General features: G+C 40.8%; 1 protein-coding gene across 6 annotated transcripts in view; it reads right to left on the reverse strand.

The window, feature by feature from the left end:
- Window positions 1–1,179: 1,179 nt before the first annotated feature.
- Window positions 1,180–16,883, reverse strand: part of ACSL4 (acyl-CoA synthetase long chain family member 4) — a 37,659-nt gene continuing 21,955 nt past the window's right edge. For 3 of the 6 annotated variants that reach the window (XM_088129161.1, XM_088129160.1, XM_088129159.1), the window contains exons 4-16: window positions 16,205–16,382; window positions 15,641–15,750; window positions 14,825–14,963; window positions 13,643–13,793; window positions 11,626–11,749; window positions 11,171–11,242; window positions 10,018–10,157; window positions 8,956–9,128; window positions 8,707–8,781; window positions 7,788–7,979; window positions 7,360–7,474; window positions 5,994–6,151; window positions 1,180–3,237 (exon numbers count right to left, since the gene is read on the reverse strand). In XM_088129161.1, the coding sequence (XP_087985287.1) occupies window positions 3,080–3,237; window positions 5,994–6,151; window positions 7,360–7,474; window positions 7,788–7,979; window positions 8,707–8,781; window positions 8,956–9,128; window positions 10,018–10,157; window positions 11,171–11,242; window positions 11,626–11,749; window positions 13,643–13,793; window positions 14,825–14,963; window positions 15,641–15,750; window positions 16,205–16,382 (1,785 nt within the window). In that variant the 3' untranslated portion in view covers window positions 1,180–3,079. The remainder of the gene's footprint in view (window positions 3,238–5,993; window positions 6,152–7,359; window positions 7,475–7,787; window positions 7,980–8,706; window positions 8,782–8,955; window positions 9,129–10,017; window positions 10,158–11,170; window positions 11,243–11,625; window positions 11,750–13,642; window positions 13,794–14,824; window positions 14,964–15,640; window positions 15,751–16,204; window positions 16,383–16,883) is intronic. The other 3 variants (XM_088129163.1, XM_088129162.1, XM_007434229.4) reach the window with 1 other exon arrangement.

Consider the following 16,883-nt stretch of genomic DNA (forward strand, 5'->3'; position numbering starts at 1 on the left):
TTTGGGATAAAATTGGCATATCCAAAAAAAAAAAAAACAACAAACCCCAAGGATGGCTGGTGAAGTCTGATCACTTCTGCCTGGATTAGCTAATCCGGGCAGTGAGTTTACTGCTGTGCCCATCATCTCAGAATAACAAACTTGTAGATATTACAGTAAGATCTTGATTCCTGCTGATTTGAGAAACTAGTTGATGGGAAGAGACACAATTTCCTCAAGATATGGTGCTTTGCTGACCAATTCTAGCTGAAGATGAAGGAATTCTGACCTAATCAGAGATGAAATCCGTTCTAGCTTCTCTAGGAGACAACTTCTTCATTCTTGTTGTCTCTTAGCACCTCTTGATAAGTCTGTGTAATATTAATTTGTTCTGATATGAAAGCGAAAGGCAAGTCTCTTGGTACGCTGAGATGTGTTTCCCAGCTCTAGGAAAACTTGTCCATAGTAAGGAGCATGGTGGTATAACCCAGACTACTCATGTGGTGTACTCTCGCTTATGAACTACACACATTTAGACTAGGAAAAATCTTGGAAAATTACAGCCTCAACAACTGTGTGAATGAAGCAGAACAAAAAATGTTTGAACCCCACGACCTGCACCAATGAAGACATCTGCCATCTTGGAAAGTTCGTTAGAAAAGCAGCTCCATCTGTACTGAAAGTGACGCTAGTCGAGAGACCAGGATGACACAGGCCAGCAGTATGCGTGAAACATATAATTGTGAGCTGCTGAAAGCCCACATTAGTTACTTCCTCTGTACATGCCCATTTCCTGTTTAACCATTTGTTATGTCTGAAATCAAAATAATCAATTTCTTTCTACATCAGAGAAGTTCTACCCCATACTGGGTGAGCTTGTTTGGGGGAAAAAGCCCACTAAATGGTAGGGAAAGCATTTGTTGTTTATGTAAATAAGGTTATGTGTTTGGTTGGGCTATTAAGAAGCTTTTTCCTAGACCCATGAGTGCATTCACTCTTGCTTGACCTAACTGGTTTGAATTTTTCCATTTTCAGTCAACAGCTGGGGACGAGCGTGCCTAGAAGCTATATCAAATATCTCTCATGACTTAAAAATTGGTCCCCACCCACAGCCAGTTCTGATCAGGCACTCAGGATAACCAGGATTAATGATCTGTTGTTGCTCTGGAACAGCCCACCCACCTATGCCCTTTGCAAAAGGAAAAACTTACCCAACTTGTGCTTAAAACCGTTGTGTATTGGACAACATTTCATACAAAAATCCCTTCATTCTCTGAACAATATCCAATTATTTTTCTTTTTACCATAATATACACATTAAAGCATAATGAATAAAAGAAAAATCTATTTTATAAATACTTTAGAGCCATCAAAGGTAACACATTGCAACCGAAAGCCACATCTGTACAAAAATGGAAGCAACATACAGAAGAGGATCAAAAGTGCACAGGAGAACAGCATCTCATCATAGCCACGTTCTTTTCTGTACGTCTGTTTCAAGTGTGAACTACCAGCAAGAAAAGAGAAGCCGAGCGCACGAAAGACATTCCGTTGAATAATGCACACAGGAACACAGGAGACTGCTGTCCTATTTCTTTCTCCCTCCCGCCCTCAATACATCGAGGATTTCCAGTTTTTAAATAAAAATAGCAGACAAAAACTTTCCCTTTACAAACACTTTAAAACAAAAAGTTCCCGAGGCTACGTACATCACTCGCGTACAAGAGAAATCCATTTTAATGTGATTTGTTTTATGTGACATAGTCAAAGATAAATTAAAATGCCCTTTTCAAATAAAAACAACAACAAGAACCAACAAGAACCAAGGATTTTATCAATGGTGCGGATGTGCTTAGAGGAAGAGGCGCATACATTCCAAAGCATCACGCTCTGCAAAAAACAGACAGTACGCAGACTACTTTAACCGCAGGACTTGTTTTGCGCCGCTCGTTCTTAAAGGAAGCAAGTGCAAATAAATAAATGGTCGGAAAAGATGCCAGTGTTATTGTGACAGTTGGGCCAGTGTTCTTATTACAAGCCAAAGTCATGTGAGAGATGACAAAAGGCATCAACTTGTCATCTTTCGAAAGAGGGCTTGAAATGCATTGATTGGAATGTCTTAATTTTCCTCTGCTCGTGAGGATGGTTTCTGTTTTAGGCACTCTAAATATCTGAATACTACCATGCATTTCTTCCCTCTTTCTTTAGAGGATACAAGAATTTGTGGAAAAATAAATAAATACGAGAGAATTAAGTCTGTGCTCACCAAATGGCAGTGAAAGACGTTTTTCAACGCAGGAACAAATGTGACTTTAAAAAGTACCACCACCATTCTCTTTAGCAGCTGAAACTACGGCCCTCCACCTACTGTGCCTATTTAGGGGATCAGCAATAAAAATTCAGCATTGTGGGAACAATTTCATTGCGGAGATGGGCATGATGGTGCCGCTGATCATTAAACTGCAGGAAGGAAAAAGCTTGGCACGTGGTGCAAGACCCCAATTGGGAATTGTAGTGGCGCTGGACTGTCAGTTTGCAGTTGGGTAAAAGTACCATTTTCCCAAGAGGAATCCCTCTTCATCTTAGTGCCACCAACGACAATCACATTAAAATGAGCAATCTAGCAAAGGACCTGAGATAGCCATTTTCGATGCAGTGCTTTGGAGGGGACTCGGTTCTGCCCCACCCTTTCAACACCTTTTCAGGGTACAGGTGTCGCCTTAACAACCGGCTCGGAGTTTTCATCCGTTTTAAAGTCATCGCATTGGGATCCGCAAAGATGATCTAATCGCTTTTGAGTAAGAGAAGCCAGAATAGAAAGGGAGAAACATTGGTTTATCCAGTGAGGGAGTTTCATATGAACACAGCCATTTGGAACTGGACGTGGTCTAATGAAACCAACGGCAGTGGGTCAGTCATTTTGACAGGATCTTGGAAACAGCCAGTGCAGCTGTTCCTTCTTTGTAACAGAGTGCAATTTTCAACTGTTTTATGAAATGCCACTTCCGTTTAGAAATACCACCACTCTTTGGGAAATTAATTCATCACTCAGTTCTAGAAGAAACAATGCACGGTTTCTGATGGCAGGTGATTTGGAGATTTATTTCCCTCCGTACATCCGCTCAATGTCATTGAGGTAATGATTCTTCAACTCCTTCCTTTTCAGTTTGAACGCGTCTGTGACTAACCCTGTCTCTGGAGTCCAGGGCTCTGGGCTTAGACGCACTTTGACAGGGATTTCAAATCTTTCCAGCTTCACTGTAAGAGCAAGTGGGGGTGGGGGTTGTGGAGAAGAAAACGGAAATCAGGATTTGGAGATAGTAGTCGTGCAGATGGACGCAACGTACAAACATTCATTTATACGTGATGCAAGAGACTTGAATTTTTTTCTGTTCAAATCTTTTTCTACTCTACTTTGACAAGAGCAGTTCTACGGGACTCCTATCATCCAGACCTGCCTTGGAAAAGATTACTTAATATCAACCACTGAAATCCAGGACATGGAGATTGCCTTTTATTACCTCTAATTGCCAAATCTTCTGGGCAGGGATAGTAAGCCACAGTGACCTAAACACTGAAGAGTCTCGCTTTCCTATTTCTAGGTATTCCTCCCTTCCTTCCACATGCTACTAAAGCTTACTGGACTTCTGGCCATAAAACATCTTCAGTAAATATATGAGGCTATTCTTATGCCTGGCAGAGATGTTGCAGCAAGACAACGGCAAGGGAGGCTGTTGTGTTACACACCTTGCTATTGTTATCTAGCACAGACACTGTTTGTTGCTAAAGGAAGTTTGCTTGAGAGCACTTTGGGCTAAAGACTGATATATATTACCATACGATTTTGAGTTATTTATTGCTGATCTGTTTTTACTAAGTTATCTGTTGCATTTATAGCTCAGACATTAGCACTGCTTTTAATATAACTTCACTATTTAAGTGGAACGACCACCTGAATTTTGTTGAAATTAACAGGCACGCTGTAAATCTCCTAAATATGTTAATAAGATGCATTGCACTCTCAAAAAGTCTCTTCTTGGTAGCATTCACAACATTAAGACCCATTTTCTATTTGAAAATACTTGCCTGATTCTACTTTATGAATGTACTTGTTGCTTGTCTTTGAGTCTTCACTAAGAAAATACTATGGAAGAAATCTACCTTGGTTTAAAAATCAATTGAAAAGTACACAGTGGACGCTTACTGTACTGAGTTATGGGGGGGAGGGGGTTAATCTGTTCAGAAACTATTCTTGCATTATTGATCAAAGTTGGATCTTTGTGATATTCCTATTTCCTGAAGACTGATTTTTTTCCCCACAGTATCAGAATTTACAAGTGATTGCATATGAAGCTAAGCTAGCCTTGCTAAGCGATGCTCTTGTACACAGTACACCAGGCCCAGATGCTATGACACCTTGGCCGCTTTAAGATGTGTGGACTTCAACTCCCAGAATTCCCCAGCCAGCATGGCTGGCTGGAGAATTCCAAAAGTCAAAGTCCACACGTCTTAAAGTTGCCGAGGTTGCCGTTGGATTTGGCAACAGCAGGAGTGCAAAAGGGGAGGGACTGGAAATTGCATATGGGGTCATAGCTTTCTCCCTCTTATAAATTTCAAGTAGCAGGAAGCACAGCCTTACTGCCCCTGTGAAAGAGTCTTTGGGATTAGAATTATTGGTCAATTCCGTTTGGTTTGCAATTTTTAAATTACCTACATTTTTGCATAATGCAGATTACAATAGAGCTATCTTTCAAATCCAGCACTTCGGATCTAACAATACAGTTCTTGGCTCAAACGTTGTGTGCAAAAAGGCTTGTACTGATGAACAAAATTAATTTACATTTTCACATGCCTTAAAGTGCATTAAGAGGAGATTTGATAGAATGGACTTATGCACGAACACACGCAAAACTGAAGTGGGCTAAATAAATACAGGCCGATTTGTATGTCTCTACTTTAGGTAAGCAGGAAATGCAATCCATAAGTTGGGATTTTGAACATGGATGGGAAAGCAGTCTGGGCAGCTGAATTGTAACTTTTTTGAATTCTCTTATTTGGGTGTCAGCAGGGGACAACTGACATAACCGCCTCTCCCCTATGACTTCAACCCGTCCCACCTGATCACACAGAGAGGGCATGCTTCAGACCCCCTCAGTGAAAGAACTTCGACTGGCGGGGTCCAGAAGGCGGGCCTTCTCTGCAGTAGCCCCCGCTCTTTGGAACATTCTGCCCCTGGAGGTGCGATTGGCCCCCTCACTCCTGGCCTTCCGTAAGGCTTTGAAGACCTGGTCCTGCCATCTGGCCTGGGGTGGGGTGGGAATACCTCAAGCATGGGGATGGCTAGCCTCATAGAGTCCTTCTGCCTTCAGCCTCAGATTTTTCATCCTCTTGGTCTCTCCTTCTTTTTAGTAATGTTTTAAATTAAGGTTTTATGTGTTTATATATTTTATGTTCTAATGTTTGTTGTGAATCGCCCAGAGTTCCCCCATTGGGGGGAGATGGGTAGGTGAAAAATTTAATAAACAAACAAACAAACAAACAAAATGGGTTGTACTGTCATGATATGTATTCTATGACATGGGTACAGGATGCTTCCACATAAGGGTGGTGTTGGCATCATGACTTCCCTGCTCATTGGAATGTAGTCTCAGTTTGCTGCAGACTCCCATGATTCCAGTGAACCTCCTCCACCTTTAAAATGAAAAGGAATGGGCCTGGACTCTTGGGACGGTGGCCACGACCACGTGATCAAAGATCCACCCAGGGTGGGACTTTGATCACGTGCCTGTGGCCACCATCTTGACTTTTTTCACAACCCCTCTGCAGACACTCTTGGAGAGACTGAAAAGGAAACGACAAGTGCAGCAATGGGGAACTGGCTTGCAAAAGCCCTCCGCAATTTCTGCCATCGTTAGTAAGATACTGTATGCGTGATATTGAGCAGACCTTTGCTGCAAGTGAGATCATGAATTGTAAAAATACGACGATACAGTGAAGCATCTCCATTTGCTTACTTTTGTTAGCCATTTCCTTAATCTCTTTCAGAACTTCCGACTCCATGATAGGATTGTTACAGATGTTTACCCAGCTGTCAGATATACCCCTCTGTCCAGCAAGCGCCGTTAGTTTCTTCTGATTTGGAACCACAAAGCTGATAACATAAGACTGGTTGCTAGATTGAAACACAAGAAAACGCTATTTGGATTTAGGTAATACTTCACTGGGGAAAGTGCTTCAGGCTGAAAATTAACTAACCTGGCCTTTCTCAACTGGGGCTGCATGACAAATTGTGACTCAAAAAAAAAACACTTTCGAACTTCAAGTGCCATGCAATGCTAGCTGTAGATATAACTTTTATGCAGAGATTCCTTGAGACTTGAAAATTATTTCAAGGGTACCTCCAGAATTTTTTTTAAAAAATGAGAAAATCTGCTGTCACCATACTGTATATCTAGAGCATAAGACCATAAGAGTGCGCTGCTGGATGGGACCTCTGACCCATTGAGTCCAGCAGTCTGTTCTCACAGTGGCCAACCAACTGCCCAAGGAAGCCCACTGGTCTCCCAGCAGATGGCCTTCAGAAGCTGATCCCCAGGACTTCCATGAACCCTTTTTTGAAGCCAGCCAAGCTGGTAGCCAGCACCACATCTCTACGGTTACTAATCAGTCTATTTGTAATGTATCGTGGCATTACTTTCACAGTCTGCCCAGAAAGACCTTTGCTGTGCAAGCAGAAATATATATAAGAAAATATGATACCAGATGTTGAATACAAATTATAGAAAAATGCTCCTTGTTGTTCGCTATTCTATTTCTACATAAAGGCTAAACGGTGAGAAGAAATCAGAAGAATACTTCTGCACTACAGTGTGTGTGAATATTTAGATACGATCTAGAATGAACGCAGCCACATGTACATGTATCTGTGACCCTCAAAGGGTTTCCGAATGAAATGCCAAGCATCTTTTATTGTTGCTGGATTACTGAGATATGGAGTTTGGCACCATCTGAAGGGTGGCCAGCTCCCTCACTCAAGATATAGGGCAACCTTCTTTAGGGAGCAGCATGATTGATTCTTGGGTGCTACAGGGTTACCTAGTGCTTCCCAATCTCAGCAACTTTAAGATGTGTGGACTTCAATTCTCAGAATTCCCCAGCTGCTGAGACTAGGAAGCACTGGATTATATGTATGACGCTGCTGGAAAGGGCCTACCTTATTCCAGCAGTTTGGGAGTCATGCGAGCAAAGGTGTTGGAAAGTGGAACACGAGGGTCTTACTTTTCAACTTCAGGCAAACTTTACTAAAGTGCTTCTTCAATGTAAGTTGGTGTTTAAAAATCCCGCAAAATTGTATGAAAGATCACGTAGCTGTAAACTCACCTTTTGGCATATGCACAGATATTGTCAATAAGGGGACAGTTTTTCAGGGCTGCCTCAACTTTGCCAAGGGACACATATTCCCCTGCTTGCAACTTCACCAAGTCTTTTTTACGATCTGGGGAAACAATCAAGCAAAATTGGGGTTTGAGGTCAAAGAAGAATGCTCAGCGTTCACCTGACATTCTAAAATACAGACATAACAATGCCAGTTCTCATGCAAAGCCAGTTGTTAAGGAAACATCTTTTTGCAACTGCTAGAACCAAATTTTAAAATGTGGTTACAAAAATTGAAGGCAGTTACAAAAACTTCGGATAAGAGAACTGTTTTATATTGCAGTTAAGATTATAATTTGTCCCATGCTTGGAAGAGCTTCCTAATAAAAACAGGGACAGGTTTCTTTGGGAGCAAAACAAAGTATTGTAACCACCTATGATTTGCAGGCAACCATCAGAATGAAATTCTCCAATGTCTCCAGTACAAAACCACCGCTGGCCATTTTTATCGATGATGAAATCTTCGGCTGTCTTCTCCTCATTTCTGAAGTATCCCATAGAGACGTTGGGCCCTCCAATTATAATCTCTCCCCTAGGGTTTGGCAAGTCTCTTGTCGTATAGCCTCCTGAAAAAGGCAGAAAGAGTTGGTGGCTACAGCAATTCTTGAGAATCAAATCAAAATGGTCACTGAGAACGAATGGCACGATTGTGCTGATTAATTATGCTAAGCCACCAAATTCACATGGGCAGTAAAATGTTACAATGTATTAGGCCCAACTACGATCACAAACTTCTTGTACCAAAAAAACTGTTTGAATCTAGAATATAAATAGCTATGTATAGGACGCAACGTATTCAAGTTGACTCAGAGGTAAATCTCACTAAATTTAGTGGGCTTTATTCCCAGTCAAGTGAATACAGGATTCACGCTTCTCTCTTAAACTTATGCAATTTATTAGGAAATGGAAACCTGACAGATCAGATTAACCAATACAAGTTAAATGTATCTACAGCAATTGGCCTCTTCAGCCAAGAGATCTGAAAAGTTGGCTGGTGCTGCAGCCTTGATAATTCTCTGTCCGGGAACTCACTGGATGTGATTCCTCCCACTAACACACCGTGAGGGGAGATCCTGGACAGAAAATAAACAGGTTTCCCAGATGGGGTTTTCTTTCCTCCACCACAAAGAGAAATGGCCAGAGGTAGGTCAAAAGTCTTCTTGAGCAAAACCTAGGGCTGGAGTCACTTTCAAACAGGCATACATTTATCTAATTTTTCAAGTGCGTTATACACATCCATATTCCAGGCACGGAAACAGCTGGGAGTCTATTAAAATGATGGGGTCTTCTCACCTTCTTGCCAATCTCTGAGTTTAATCTCGCAACAGATGAGAGGAGCTCCGACTCTTCCAGTGCTGTAGTCAGTTACTAGACAGAAAATATCAGGAAATAAGGAGTGAGATGGGAACCAAACACTTTTAGTTCTTTTAATTTAATTCCAGACTAGGTTAAAGACCTGCCAGCAGCACGATAGGCTGTTTATGAAGGAATCCACGCACAGCGCCTTTACAGGGGAAGAAGACCCTGGCCACAAACCCTTACCTTCAGTAATTGTGCCTGCTCCACAGGTTTCAGTCAGGCCATAGCCCTGGCCAACAGGGCAGCAGAAGCAGATATTCATGAATCTTTGTGTCTGAGGTGAGAGAGGGGCTCCTCCGGAAAGCATCATACGTACATTCCCTCCTAGTAGGGCCTTCACCTTTTTAAACAGCAGGCTTAAAGGAAAAGAATCCCACATTAACACAATCAAAGTACATGCTAAGAGAACTTATAAACAGCTGATATGTAAATCTCTTATGACCTCCTCCCTGACATACCTATTAATCCACCTGGTCTGGATTAAGCCCAATGTTACAGATTTGACTGGCTTTCTGCTTTGTTCAGAAATGAACTGGAACCAGATTACAATGTGTGGGTTCCAGATTCAGTTGACCTTGCAATAGATCCATTGAAATTGGGGGATTCAATCACTGGGCCCAAGAAGAATGATAGATATGGCTATCCGTCAGATCAGAGAAAGCAAGTCTACTTCAAATCTGACTGGGTACAAGTCAGGGTGATTTGAACATATTCATTCAAGGTTCCCTGGAAGACCAGGAAACTCTTACAGCATAAAATATTTTACATTCACCCAAGGGTTTTGTTGAGCAGCCAGATTCAAAGACACTTGTCAGCTGATAAACCTGGGGCCCTCCAGATAACCTGGACTGCAACTTTCAGAACCCTCACATGGCATGGTATTTGACCAGATGGCCAGGAATTCTGGGAGATGGTGCCCAATATATTCAACAGTCAGCAGGCTGGCAAAGGTTACCTAATCTAAATGATTTCATTGCAGTAATCTAAAAAGCAGTTCAATAACCCTCACTTAAGCACCATTGACTTCCATGATGAATGAATGCACACCTGAAGGGAAGGTTATGATTTAGACAAAGAGCTGGTCCAACCTGGTTGAACCAAAGCAGGAGTTTTTGCACTTTATTGAATCAAAGCAGTGGTTGAACCAAACTTTGGCTGAATCAAAACAGTGGGTTTTTTTTTACTCAATTGTAATACCCAAATTATGTCTATAACAAATATTGAACAGACATTAATTGTACTTACAAGTTACACAGAGGTGCATCATAACCTCTTTTTATTTGTTCCAATTTATAGTCATATCCTATCTTGAACAATGTTTTCTGGAAATAGTTCATCTCCTGAACTTTGCTCATAACATTCTTATAAATTCGATCCATGATTTCCTACAAAGGACAATTTAAAGAGAAGGCAACAGCTGAGAAACATTTGATTCCTCAGCTGGTTTATACCAGCCCACCCCAGCTGAGTAAGGATAACAGGAAGTTTCAAACTATTTCCTTAGTTGTATAACCCTTAATGTGTAATCAGCCTAATCTATTAGCGGTCGCTCTTAGCTGGGGGTTATTTATGTGGACGCTCAGTGGAAAAATTGAGCTCCCTCTCCTTCTGAGCTATTTCAACAAGTAGCTGCCAGAATAAAAAATAAAACCTGTGGCCATATTTACTCAGAGGACTGAAGATCTGACGTTACTTGCATCTTATGCATAAGTTACATACAGACATGGATTATGTATGAATGATTATAATGTAATATGGTCATCCTTTATTGAAACTGTTGCATAAAACTTTACATACATTTATGAGAAGCGCTTGTTAATTAAGCAAATAAAAGTTATTTTAGAAAATGATTGTGTCTTTTCTTTTTTTTCCATCGTTTGAGCAAATGGGTAACAGGAAACTATTGTATGGGTCAGAAGTCTGATAAAACTGAGATGTTCAGAGATGTTCTAAAGGTCTGTTGCCTTGCCAAATAATATGCTAGTTTCCCCCTCCCCCCCCCCAAAATTAAAGCTTTTGTGGCCAATTGCATTATGCCTAACTATTGGCTGCACTTAATAGGATTTGAGGAGGGAAGGGGTGCAAAAAGGAAGACAGGTTTCCAAAATGTGTTTTACGAAACATGAGCACTGACAGCTCTATTTAATGTAAACAAATGTGCACAGCAAAGCTGTAGATCCATGTACATTTGCACCTGGTTCTACAACAGTCAAGATGTATGTTTCTTTTATTACTCAGGGGTCTAAGATTGGTGATCTGTATAAACCAATTGGGAAAAATAAGTTACTGTACTTTTTAAAGTTTAAAATTTAACATTTAAGCCCAAGATTTTTTTTTATAAAGTTTCAGCATGAAGTACACAACATTTCACAAGCATCCCATCCCTGTTGATACTTACAGGCACAGCTGCCATCAAAGTGGGCTTCAGAACAGTACAGTCTCCTTTGCTTCCCTTTTTAATTTTGCTTGACTGTAAGAGGGGAAGAAAGGGAGAACCCAAGTTTAAAATCAATGATTTTCACAAAAGAATAGAACTATGGAAAAGTACTTGGCGCTGTTGAACTTTGCAAATGGAAATAATAAACAAAGAAATGACATTTAGAGCACATATGCCATTTCACTGCTTGAGGGTCAAAGAGGTGATCAGATTCTAAAGCTGATGAGAAAATGGAAAACCTGCGATCAAGAAAGCTAGAAACGCTCCAGGAGTCCATTTTTAAGATGTTCTTATCTGTGCGTGTCACTCTGGCTCAACTTATTGTAGTGGTGAGCCTACAACTACCTCTCGCTATCCAGCGTTTGACATTAATTAAAAGCATTTTCTCCCAAACAACCTACAATCCGTTGGCTTACCTGGTCCGACAGGGTGAGCGGAGAGGAATATCCAATCCTGCAGCCATAAGTAATACAGGAAATTTCTGCTGTCAGTTCTAACACATGAGCCAAAGGCAAGTAGCCAATGTACGTGTCATTGGGTCTAAGGGAAAAATATATATTGCTTCAACATGGCAATCAGGATATCTCGGTCGAAATAAGCATGTAACATGGTTTGGGTTTTTCTTTCTTACCGGGGACAACTTGAATCCTTGTGGTCTAATGGATATTCAGGCTGATAAAACATCATCTCTGACTTATAGAGTTAAAAGGCAGCTCCAGCCAAATGGGGTGACCTCCAGAGGTAGGGATCTCAACTTGCCCATGTTAGCTAGAGAATTCTGGGAGTTGAAGTCCACACAGGTGGGGAACTCCTGGACTGGAGAAGCCTGCTTTAATGGATCTTACACCTGTTGCTTCTAGTCGCTAGGGTTGTTACAGAAATGTTAGCTTCTAAACACAATTTCTGTTCCAATTTATGTAGTTCAAGCAGAAATAGGTTTCTATTTCAAGCCTGGAGTGGGGACCTCCTGTCTGTAGAATGGCCTCTCTAGAGAGGTTTGTTCAGTGCTTATCCTGCAGTCTTTTTGTCTCCCAGATATTTTAGAAACCGTTTTGAATGATATTTTGATGTGTTAAAAGCCCACATTATTCTGTTACCATTCATTATCATCCCTACTGCTCATTTTATCTTGTGTTGAGTTCTGAAACTTCTGTACATTGTACAAAATAGTTTAAAGGTCAGTGCCTAAAGAGTTGAGGTTGGTAGGCAGTCTAGAAATAAATTATGCGCGCGCACACACACAAATTCACTCCAGCCTCCAAGTTCTAGCAGTCAAGAGCGTCAGTGCTTCTTCTGCTTGACTTTTGGGCAGCTAATGGACCTATCAAAACTGAAAGGCCACCATGGATTTGCCTGAATAAAATAAAAGAAGTACAACTTTGAAGTGTCTCTTCCACTCCTTGAGTAGTATAACTGCATATTTTTGCTTCACTTGCAGCAGTAGAAACACAGGAGCATTAATCTTTGCCCCTATAAAGATTAACCCTACTGTTGTTTCTATTGCTCAAGGAGTGGAAAAAGATCTCCTTGAGAAGCAAATTAGCAAGAGGAAATAAGCAATAATGTTTCCAAAACAGGGGAACCATGTTATCTCTTTGAGATAAATATATTTATTCCTAGTATTGATTACTAATCTGTTTAACTCTTATAGTCCAATGTTTAAGGTTCAAGTCATTAAGTCCTATACGTGCTGAGAATGTTCTTCATACTATGAATGAGCACAATCAAGTTCCTTGCATGGGCTGGACAGGATGTGAAAGCAGTGTGTGCATAAGGGAGAAAGAGCCAGGCGGTAACAGGGGTCAACACTAATGCTGCCCTATCGCAACTACTATCATGAGGCCTTAATCCAGCAATAAGTAACCCTTCTAGTGCCAGATGCCATTGTGTCCCAACCACAATTCCAATCCCACTCCCCCCAAATCCCAAAATTATGCATCATGGGCAAAAATCTCACAAGGCTTGGCAATTACAATTACAATTACAATTAAGATCTTGCGTGGAACACCAAGTTTGTGACATTACTACACCAAACCAGACCAAATAAACATGGAGGGGTGGGCTGCTGGCATTACGATAGGTCCAACAGGTACCTGGGAATATGGCAATTCCATCCCTGATTTAACCCCTTAAGATGAATTGCTGTCATTGCCAAGAATCAAGGAAGGATCCCAAAGGATAGGGCCAGCTCAATCCCTACCATCTTCTTTGCATCTTCATTCTGTTTGTCAAACATTCTGCTTACCAGTCTCCAACCCTCATCAGTAGCTGGAGCAGGTAGAACACATATTGGAAGATCTACCAGGGAATGGAAGGTCTTGGGTTTCCATCTGGTAGACTATGACCTGCTAAATTCTTTCTATGTTTAGCCCACCCGCCCCATTAGGGGAAAGCAGAACGGAATGCATGTCTTTAATGTCAGGAATCTCTTACCCCAGGCCAGGTATTCGCTCACACTGTCCAGTCATTCCAGCTATCAAGTTTTTATGTACCATCATGACCCCTTTTGGCCTCCCTGTAGAGCCACTGGTATACATTACCAGGGCCATGTCTGTAGGACCAGGACGGCATGGAGCGATGCTTACTAGACAAAGACAAGACGACAAAAAAAGTTAGACTACAATACTGAGAAAAAAGAAAATAAAACCGAGACTGAAACTAAAACTAAAACTAAGAAAATAAAATGTTTTATACTGTGGAAAAAAACAAACAGGTAACTGAAAGTGCACAAGATTTGCAAATCAAGCAGGGCCATGCCTTATTGTCTACACTCCTCTAAAAGTGCTGAAACTGGGAGCAAGGTTCTGATCGTTTTTGAGGAAGGAAGTGGTGGTGGGCCTGGCTGTTCAAGGCAGCGAAGCGATGTCACGTGATCATGACACCATTATGCAGACTGCATCATTCGGGGATCAGGATGCACACGGCATCATTGTGGCTTGTACTGGACACCAACAGCGATGGCGGTCTGGGGGGAGTAGCTGCTGCCTGTCCGTTTAGGACTGGTGGAGAAAAATTCTTAAGATTCTCTCACGAGAGTTTCTCAACTATTAAAAGACCTCTAATGGTGAAAGCCAAGGATTATTTTTTTAATTTAAGCTCTATCTGGCATTTTTACTTCTGGTGCTAGAGCAAATGAGAAGCTCCAGGTCATGAGTAGTGGTGGTGATGCGCCTTGTAAGAATCCTCTGACTCCAGCAAGTCTCAAAACACAACGATTACGCATACCCCATGGCACTGCCTTATGCACAGTTCAGGCTGCGGATAAGATCTCCCTCTTGCTCATCAGCAGGCTAGCAGCCACACTAGACTGCTTTTCTCTACAGGGATTTGAGACGCAATTTGAAAAGCCACAAGCTACTCGTTCTGTGGGTGGTTGTGGCAGGGAAGAGGACCAAGCCCTTCTACTGGTGCGGCTTCCTCAGAAATGTCGAGAGAAGCAGACTATTATGAAGCAAGAGCAACCGGTCATGAAGGTTCTCCTATCCTGAGGGAAAAAGTGTGTATTCTTATACAGAATTAAACACTAAATTGTTCAAATGATCTAGAATGTTGCTTATTATATAGGAAAAAAAACATAACACCATTGTAGTAAAGGGTTTCAGCTGGTCTACTTACAGTTTTCTGGTTTCGCTCCAAGTTCCTCCACTGCTTGCATGTTATAAATCTCCAGCCCTTTTGGATAGTCTGATTTATTGATAGTCTTGTTATCCACATAAATGATGTGTTTGAGGCAGGGGATTTCTGACAGTACATTCTGGCAAACAAAAATAGTTGAAAGTTGACTGTATAAACCAGAACAAAAGTTTGCAATACATGGCATGTGTTTGCATTTACTTCTCATGATTGTGAAAGTTCATTTTATAACAACATTTTAATTATATTCCTCCTATCTCTGATTATTCAACAACCATCAAAAATGGGGAGAAAAAACGTATTTATAAGTTTCTGTTAGAGCTACAGCATTTCCAGGGGAAAGAAGTCTCATTTAAAGTAAAGTGGCTGGTTTTCAAAGTTTGGTACAGAAATTATAGCTGTGGGGCAAAATATTTGCCTGCTTTGATTAATTCTGGACAATTTTCAGATTGTCCAGGCTACGACAACACATATTTTACAGTTTCATTGTAAAATACCACTGACTACAGCTTTCCACTATTCTCAAATATTCAGCCTAATAAACATTAGAGTGCTAATAATCTTTAGGCAATACTGTATAAATACCACTGTATCAAAATAATATAATGTATTATGTATGTTTCACAACAACATGATAAAAATATTTTTAAAAAATTCAGCCTAATGTTGGAATTAATTTCCTTACACAAAAGTTATGTTAGGCCCCACTGATATATCCCAAGATCTTTTAGCAAGCCAGCTTCAATCTTAGCATTAATTAATTCATTTTACTATCATGCTTACAAAAAGAAGATTTACCTTAAGTTTGCCTTCCAAAAGATCTAAGCTAGTGATTAGAAACGATGCTTCAGATTCATTTAATCCATAGGTTACCGCCTCTTCTCCAAGGGTTGCGTATAATGTAACAACTATTTAAAAGGCAAAAAATTGGTAAGTAGCTGAATAGTTAAACTCAGATGAAGCCATAAATATTCCATGCTAATTTTATGTTTCATGCATACCAGCAATTTTAAGATGAACAACAAGAACCTCAAATTAGGAGAAGAAGGTAGGATGTATATGAAATACTCAAATAAAAAAAAAAGTATGCAAATACTCCATTATGGCTGTTATTTAAAGGCACGAAAACTTATGCCCTAATAAATTCACCGGTCTTAAACAAATCAGATTATTTTATCTTGTATAGATTTGAACTGTATGTATAAATGTCACAGCTAAGTCAACGCAGGCACCAGTTTCTAAGATAACTCTGTACTGCATGACAACATTACACCGAGGGCAAACATCATGCAGGGGTGGTGAAACATTATAGGAAGAGAGGACTATGGCCCTGGTTGATGTTTGGGGAATACTGATACCCACGAGGAAAGTTGTATCGGAAGCAGGCTTGGGCGGCGATAAACCATTCGGCTCGAGTCTCACAGAATACAGCAACGGTGCTTTTGGGCTTCAGTCCAAGTGCCACTAACCCGCTCCCAAAGTGGTTCACTTTCTGATTGGTTTCCTCATAGTTCAGCCATCTATAGTTTCCTAGGATTAACTGGTCAAGATTAAACATTTGATCAGTTAGCATTAACGTAAGGAGAGCAAAACAACCGGACTTAAACACTAAACAATTTAACCATTGCTGATACCAAAAACGGAACACACAAGAAATGCAACTTATATTGGATCAATTCTGATTATTGTTTAAGAAATTGTTCATGCCACTCTACGGATCTCCCTGTCCTGTTCCACCCAGTTTGTTCCCTTAAAACCCTTATCCTATCACGGCCCATTTCCAACTTATAGGACAACTGTGGCCGAAAAACAGCTAGCACTCGAACGCATTTCTTCCGACAGAAGTAGGCATTTTATACGACCCAAAGCAATGGGTGATTAAAAGAGTTGCTTCTGCATCAGCACTGCAAAGGTACAATGAAAGGGCAATCTGAAATCAACATTTTAATGACTGCCACTGTGAAAGAAACAGAAGAGTGTCTGAGAGGAAATTGTACAAATGAACAATAGCACGTCTCTTTCGGAACACATTTTAGCTTTC

This window comes from Python bivittatus, unplaced genomic scaffold, assembly GCF_059951505.1.
Source record: "Python bivittatus isolate LINGU-HERP-01145 unplaced genomic scaffold, Pbiv_v1 ctg000790_np1212, whole genome shotgun sequence".
In the NCBI taxonomy this organism is placed as follows: Eukaryota; Metazoa; Chordata; class Lepidosauria; order Squamata; family Pythonidae; genus Python; species Python bivittatus.